This window comes from Charadrius vociferus, unplaced genomic scaffold (genome assembly GCF_000708025.1).
Source record: "Charadrius vociferus isolate BGI_N301 unplaced genomic scaffold, ASM70802v2 scaffold274, whole genome shotgun sequence".
NCBI lineage: Eukaryota > Metazoa > Chordata > Aves > Charadriiformes > Charadriidae > Charadrius > Charadrius vociferus.
Window position 1 is genome coordinate 1,303 of NW_009647944.1, and position 7,714 is coordinate 9,016.

Genomic DNA, 7,714 nt, shown 5'->3' on the forward strand with positions numbered 1-7,714 from the left:
CAAGTGCATCGCAGAGTCTAAAGTGCCGGTGGCCATGGTGCCAGCACCCACCCACCCACTTGCTGATCCTGGGGGTGGCTCCGTGCCCCAAGCCACATGTAGGCCATGGTGGGAGGGGGATGGAGAGCTTCTTGGGATCCAGGCGATGCGAAAGGGCAGGCAGGGACTCTGAGGGAGCCGTTCGCCCTGTTGGGAAGGAAGCGGACCCATGGTGGGACCGGGCACGTGTTTAGTTGCTCGCCTCCGAGATGGGAGCCATGTGGCCGAGCCCCGCCAAGCCGCTAAAGCCCGTGCTCCAAGGATCGGGAAGGGGGAAGAAGGGTTGGGCAGTGAGGTTTTCGTTATGACCCAGAGCGAAGGCGAAGATGCCCGCGTTCCTCTCCATGTCCAGCTGGGCTCGCCTGAGGAGCTTCATCTGGGTTTCTTCAAACTGGCTCTCCAGCTCCTGCAAGCTGAAGGTGGTCTTGGCCCCACTCAAAAAGTGCTTGGGGCTGGGGCCGGGAAGGCACATGGCCGCGCTGCCGAGGTGGCCGCTCATCTCCTCCAATGTCGGTGGCATCATGAAGCTCTTCTCCACCGGTGGACCACCGGGAGCAAAGAGCAAGCCGGCTGCCCTCCACGCTGCCGGCTTGCGTCCTCGCCGGGGTCGCGCGATCCGGCAGCTCTGGCGTTTGATGTGGCGATGGAGGTGGTCGGAGCGGGTGAAGCTCTTGTAGCAGAACTCGCACTGGTAGGGCCGGATGCCCGTGTGGATGCGCATGTGGTTCTTCAGGTCATAGTTGTGCACGAATTTGGCGTTGCAGTGGATGCAGAGGTACGGCCGCTCCCCCGTGTGCTTCCTCATGTGGATTTTGAGCTTGTCCTGCCTGCAAAAGAAAAGGCACTGGGTCAGGCGGCGTGGACTGGAAGGGATGCGGTTGGGATTGTTCCTTGGATCAGGCGAGGGAAAGGTGATGGGAAGGTGGGGAGCTCATCCCAGGGCTTCCAGCCACGGCTCAGGCCCAACGTATGGATGCTCTTGCCGGCTGGCATTTGCATCCACCTTCTCCTTCCTGGGGCCACAGCGCCTAAACATCGCACAGACCCAGCCCTCGCATCAGCAGTTTGCAGCCCATCCCAACAAGTTCAAAACAGCCTAAATCGGAGGGAAAAAAACCCTCTGGAAGAAACCATATGGAAATATGTAAGTAAGTACACCTCTATTCCTGCCGGCAAATAAGGATATTAGTTGAGCTTGTGGGGCAATGCTGCTTAAACAGAAGTTCCTCCTGGAGCTCATTTTTCCCTTTCTTTTATCCTTGCACTGACCACTGGGTGTCTCAGGAGCTTTCTTTTGAAGCAGGAGCATCGCGCAGGGTGAAGCAGGCAGAGGTGCAGGCAGCTGCTGGAGAAGACAGGCAGCTGTCTTCTCTAAGGCCAGCACACATCCAGCCTCACACACACATTTTTGGAGAAGTTTTTTTAAATACAGCCACGGAACAGCATAATACCCACCCCAATAGCACTTATTTACCTATATATATATATTTTTTTTTAAGGGGAACATCTAAAAAGCAGCAAGAATATTTTCCCAAGCTGGCAGTCCAACGCTATTTTTTTATTTTATTTTTTCTTAACAAATAAGTGTTTCCTTCTGCCGCCTACAATAATCACAGCGAAGGCATACGATGATAAAAAGCAAAGCTGACCGCAGCTGAACCAAGCCAAGCACGCGCGGTGCCTGGGTTGCACGAGCGGAGTTCGAGTTAGTAAACAGCAAAGTGGGAGAATTCCTATTGTTTTCTGAAATGCTTTCACTATGATCCCTCCAGGACGTTAGTAATGTGGCTATGAATACGGAGAATATATGCAGTCCTGTCATTATTATATATAAAATACGTGAGTGTGTGGAAAAAAAAAAAAGGCAAAAACCACCCCAAAAAATCTATTTATGCTGGCAGGTCAAGCCCTCAGAACTTGCAAAGCGCTGCCTTTGCACTAATTTCTACCACCCTGCCCCCATCTGCACCTTGAAATAGTCGTCGGGGACATGACCGGCAGCACGCCGGTGTTGGCCATTCCCAGGTCCTCATCCCAATTTCCCACTTGGAAATTCTCAAAGCTGCTGTTATCCCAAGATTTCCACACGGGCACGTTTCCCCTGCCGGTGCCCACGACCGAACAACGTGGAAAATCTCATCCCGAACACATGACGCCCAGCGAAACCGTAAGCAGATGAACGTGGGGGCTCGTCATGCGAAGCGTTGGGCAATGTTAATAAAAAGCGGAGCTACGAGCCCCACCTATAATATAATTTAAACCTATATATGTAACGTTTAACCCAGCAGGATCGCTTTTCCCCATAAACACGCAGCGTGCCAGGATTGTATAACATAAATACAGGCAGAGCTTTTTTTTTTTTTCCAGGCTATTACCCATCTCTGGCAGCAGATGGGGAGAAACTCAATCCTCCCTGCCCCGGCAGCATCTCTGTGGGATGGAAGAGAGGTTTTATGGCTCTACCTGGGAAAGCTCAAAGGTTGGGGGTGGGGGTGAGATGCTCCGGCTGCGGTGAAGTGCCCTGGGGAGGACGCGGCGTGGGAAACGCGGGTTTTGCGGGATGGGAGCTCGGCTCGCAGCCTCTCCGAAGGAGGACCACACTCTGTGTGTGTGAATAACCTTAATGCAATTGCATTAGGAGAGCGATTAGGGCTCTGTGAGCTGTCACAACACAAATAATAGGAACAAATAATGTTAACCTTTCTGGCTGGAACAGTTTCTCCTTGAGCACTCTGGGGTTGTCTTGGTGGAAAAGCTGAAATATTTGCCGTTTTCTCCAGTGTTTTAGCAGGGTAAACCAGCAGACTAGCAGCTGAGCAGCCTTTGTTTAAGGAAAAAATTAATGAGCTATTAAATGAAGTCCTGCTTCCTGTGATCAGATGTCCCTGGGAGTCGGGAGTGGCAGATCCAGGTGCCCGTGGGGACCCTACCATGGGATGCAGGATTCCGCTGGTGGGAAGGATGCGATGGGGAGGTTGGGGGAACCCTCACCCAGGAAAATGTATTTTCTCCATTTCCCTCAGTAAATTTGCTCCTCCGCAGTTCCTCCAGCTCCGAAATAATGCAAAGGAGTGATACATCCAGAAATCCCATTTGGGATTACCCTGCACCCTCATTCCCTGGGGACCCTAAGGGGACCGTCTGGGTTTGCATCTCCCTGGCGAAGGCACCGTGCACGGCGAACCCGATGCTTTTGGGAAGCGTGAGATTCCCCCTGAGAGCAAAACACGGAACGCAAGCGGCGGTGTTCAGGAAATCCCAGCAGAGATGTCTTTCTACATCTCAAATCACTCCACTTTGCTTAAATACACTTTCCCCTAAAGGAGAGCTCTCACATTCGAGTAATGTTGAAAATGGCCAAAAAAATAAAAATCATTACAAAAACCCAAAGAACTGCGTGCTATTCAAAATACTTCCAAATGCATTTAAAAATAAACCAATTTTTTTTTGAATTTTCACTTTGCTCAGGGTGTTAAAGAAGGAAAAAAAAAACCAAACCAAACAACCTTCCAGCCTTCAGCTCCGTGGGGGGTGACCCAAACGAACGGCTTCGTTTTCGTGAGTGATGATGGGAGACCGCACCGCTGGGTTAGTCCCAATTTTCTTTGTGATTGTTTTCTGGGATTAAAGTCCTCCTACCCCTCTGCTTTGTATTTAGAAGCTGTTGAGAATACGGGGAGGGGGGTGAGAATACGGCTGTGGGGTTTAACCCTGTGTTAGTAATGGGACATGATAGACCGTCTCTGCGTGGAGCTTTTAACCTCCGAGATGCTGATTTCACCTGTCCGGATTAGGTGTCAGGATACCTGAATTCCCACCCAATCCCTCCGACTAACTTTCCCGGTGACTGTGAGTCAGTACCGACATCCCTCTGTGCCTCGGTTTCCCCAAACGAAGCCAACGACGCTGCCCGTGCTTGTAAAGGACTTTGGGAGCCCTCTGGGAGGACTCAGCTTTATTATTCCCGTTACAGGGAAGGTGTCGGGGACGGGTCAAGCCAAGCTATTTCCTCATCAGCAATTAGCATCTGCAGCATCCCACCCCGGAGAGCCACGGGGACCGCAGGATGGGGCTGACTAGGTGGTCCCTCCAGCCCGGGATGCAGCCACGCTCACCGGGGCCGAATCCATCCTGCTCCTCCCGGCAAAGCCCGGAGGTGACGCCCCAGCGCTAACTGGGGATGCAGCCCCAGCGGGAGCCAGCTCCAAATTCCCGCAGGCGGGAATTAGCAGCAAGCAGTGGCCTTTCCCCTGCAAATACCAGGGTGAGCCGGCTCACGTCACGTACGCCCGCCCCAGGCACGATGCTCCCCGCATTATAATACGGTGTCTGGTGCCTTAATGGAGTGCAGCATGGAAATGTATTTTCAGGTCAAATCCTCGTCATCTGCATAACTTCCACTCGAATATTATCACAGGGACGGGGAGAAGAAAAGACAGGCTGAATGCGGGAGCACCCCAGGTGTCCGGCCATTGTCAGGAGCTCGCCTTTGCCTACTGTGCATGTTATTTTCCTCTGGTTTGCTCGCCCCAGCCTAATAGGGCTCTCTCTCTCTCACACACACAGCCAGGAGCTGAAATACCATGCTCTTGTCAGAAAGCTTTATTATTATGGTAAAGATTGTACTCATTAGATATTAATTATACCCAGCAAGAGCAGGTCCAGGAATCTATTTGTCTCCGCTCACCGATTAAATTTGCCTGGCTTTTCAGAGGAGGGTTGCAAGCTGCAGCATGAGATTTGCACAGCCCGCTCTGATTTATTACCGTCGAGGGGTCCATTGGGACGAAGAGAGGTCCCAAGGCTGGGAACTGGTACCAGGGGTGGATCTGGCCAGTCATACCTGCCTTGGAGCAGCCCGTATCGGGGCTGGACTCACCTAACTTGAGATACCTAAAAATCAGGTGCCCTAATCTAAGTCCTGCAGGTTGTCTTTGTGGTCAGGGATGACTCCTGCTCATCCCCTTTCCTCCTCTACTTCTCTGAGGGTGCTGATCTCTTTCCACTGACCATGGAGGGAGTCAAGGTGCCAGGCTCTTGGGCAGCCAGTGTTCAGGGTGATGAATCATAGAATCATTTAGGTTGGAAAAAACCCTTGAGATCATCAAGCCCAACCATTAACCTAACACCGCCAAGTCCACCCGTAAACCACGTCCTTCAGCACCACATCTACCCATCTTTTAAATACATCCAGGGATGGTGAGCCCGCCACTTCCCCGGGCAGCCTGTTCCAATGTTTGATAACCCCTTCACTGAGAAATTTTTCCTAATATCCATCCTAAACCTCCCCTGACACAACTTGAGGCCGTTTCCTCTAGTCCTACTTGGGAGAAGAGACCTACATCCACCTCACTACTAACATATAATAATTAGGACCGTTCCAGCCTCAGAAAGCCCAGACACTGTCATGTCTAAACATATGCAACTTGGTTGTGGTCTACACGGATGCCAAAATGTGCAAACCCAAACTAATTACATTGCGCGGCTAAACGGCCCTCCCAACTCAACGCATCTCCCAGCACATTAGAAATGAAGCCTCCTCGGCTGGTTGACCATCTGTTTTCCAGCTCCCTCTGGTCCTGCTGTGGTGAACTATGGTGGGTTTGAAAACATCCTGTTACTTATTTAAGCTTTTGTCCAGCGAGTGGACGGATCCAGTGAGCTGTGGATGCGATCCACAACCCACCAAAATCAGTAGGTTTGTTTTCTTCCTCCACCCTCCCTTCCTCCCTTTTTCTCCCCAAAGGGAGAGAGATCATGTCCTGCTTTCTTTGCTACGTTTTTTGGAGGGGGAAAAAGAGATGTGTAGCTTAGGAATCAGCCATGATGTGGTCCCTCCAACCACCACCACCCCCCCGCACATGGCCATGGGTGGCAGAGGGAACCAACGCACACCTGGTAAAGCGGACTTCACAGATATTGCACATATACGGCTTCTCTCCCGTGTGGGTCCTCATGTGCCTGGGCAGCTTGCCGGCTCCCATGATGACTTTGTTACAGATGGGGCATTGCTGGGATGCCTTGGGCTTTATCTTCCTCTCTTCCTCCAGGGGCCACGGGGGAAAAACTCCTCCAAATTGGGTAGCACTTAGGAAATTGAGATAAGCGCTATAGTCAGTCTCTGCCTTAATATGCCCTAAGGGAGCTGCTGGGGTGTTGGGAAACATATCCTTGAAGAAGTCATTAGGGAAAGGAGGCGGAGGCAGGTCTTCCTTCTCCTCTTCTTCCTTGATCTTCCTTTTTTTGATGACGAGATCCAAGGGGCCGTTGTCTACTTGTGGCTCCTCGAGCTGGGAGAAAGAGCTAAAATTGCCGTTCCACAGGTGGGGGAAGAAGGTAGGGGTGAAAGGAGAGAGAGCTGGCCTCCTTTCTGGGATGTTCGCCTTAGGGTACAAGTTTTCCCTTAACAAGGACTCGATGGAGAAGTCTCGTATGACGCCCAAGTGTCCAGAGGAGTTATTGGCTGGGTAGTGATTTGGAAAGTCTTTAGGTGCTTCTGTATATGCTTCTTCGGTAAGATCAGACTTAGAAGGGCTTTGGTGACAGCTTACTTCTTGGACATCGGTTAGGTTCTCCTGATTGACAAAATCTTCCACTTCCTCCTCCTCCTCCTCTTCCTCCTCATCTTCATCTTCATCATCATCTTCATCTTCTTTGTCATCTTCCTCTTCCGCCTCTCTGCCGGGCTCCATGATTTCAAGGCATACATTGATAATGCACTGGATCTCCAGCATCTTGGCAGCGCTGAGGATGTGCTTGACATTTGAGGTGGTGATGGTGAGGGTTGAGGTGTAGGCAAACTCGAGGATGGCAGAAAGTGCTTCAGGCTTGACAAAGTCAATCTCGTAAACATAGGGCTGGTCTGTTAAAGTGCCGGTAGTGAAGAGTTTTTTGAAGTACTTGCTGCAGGCAGCAAGGACAGACCGATGGGTCCGGTACTCCTGGTCCTGGACAATGAGGATGACATCGCAGAGGAGACCGTCATGCCGCTGCTCATTTAACCCACATAAGACTTCACTGCTGTGGTTCGGGAATGGGATCCCGATAGGATCTTCAATGCCATTGGCCATATTCTCATTTAGTGCCCTAGGACAAAACACAGACAGTAGGGAATTAGCAGGGGGTTCTCAATGAGTGGCATCAAAACAACCTTGCCTTCTCTACGTCCTCCTCTCCCCTACCCTACTTGGACCTCTGTAATCACCTCCTGCTTGCACTGCCCCAGTGCATCTCCATGTCACCTTCAACTCCTTCCAGGTCCTCTGTGGTTTGACCTTTTTCTCCTTCTTTTTCTCCATACTTCTCTCCTCGGTTCCCACCCTATTCACCTTTTCATAACCACCACAACCTCCCTCTTCTCTTTCACATCCCTCCCCCAGGAACCTTGTGCAACAGTTCCCTCCCCACCGCATTTCTTCCATGTCCTCCAAGAGCCAACATCTTTCCAGGCACATGTTGGATTTGCCCTGCCAGGAGCTACGTGGGGAAAGGGTGATGCTGTATTTCTTCACACTGCCAAGTGCCAGCACCTCCTCAGCTTAAATAAGATGAACCAGGGAGTGCCCATCTCACCTACGCAATTGTTTTTGGGACTGGTACAACTGGATGTCCCAAATAGGATGGACTGCTGGTCATGGCTGTTTGCTACAGCAGGAGAACAGTCTTTATGGACCAG

At 51.3% G+C, this 7,714-nt stretch overlaps 1 protein-coding gene across 1 annotated transcript; it reads right to left on the reverse strand.

Moving 5' to 3' along the window:
* Positions 1 to 229: 229 nt before the first annotated feature.
* On the reverse strand, positions 230 to 7,109 carry ZBTB7C (zinc finger and BTB domain containing 7C). The gene is made up of 2 exons (XM_009883242.1): positions 5,935 to 7,109; positions 230 to 866 (listed from the first exon to the last, which is right to left on the reverse strand). The coding sequence occupies exons 1-2, from the start codon at positions 7,107 to 7,109 to the stop codon at positions 230 to 232; spliced, it is 1,812 nt and encodes a 603-aa protein (XP_009881544.1).
* Positions 7,110 to 7,714: the final 605 nt, after the last annotated feature.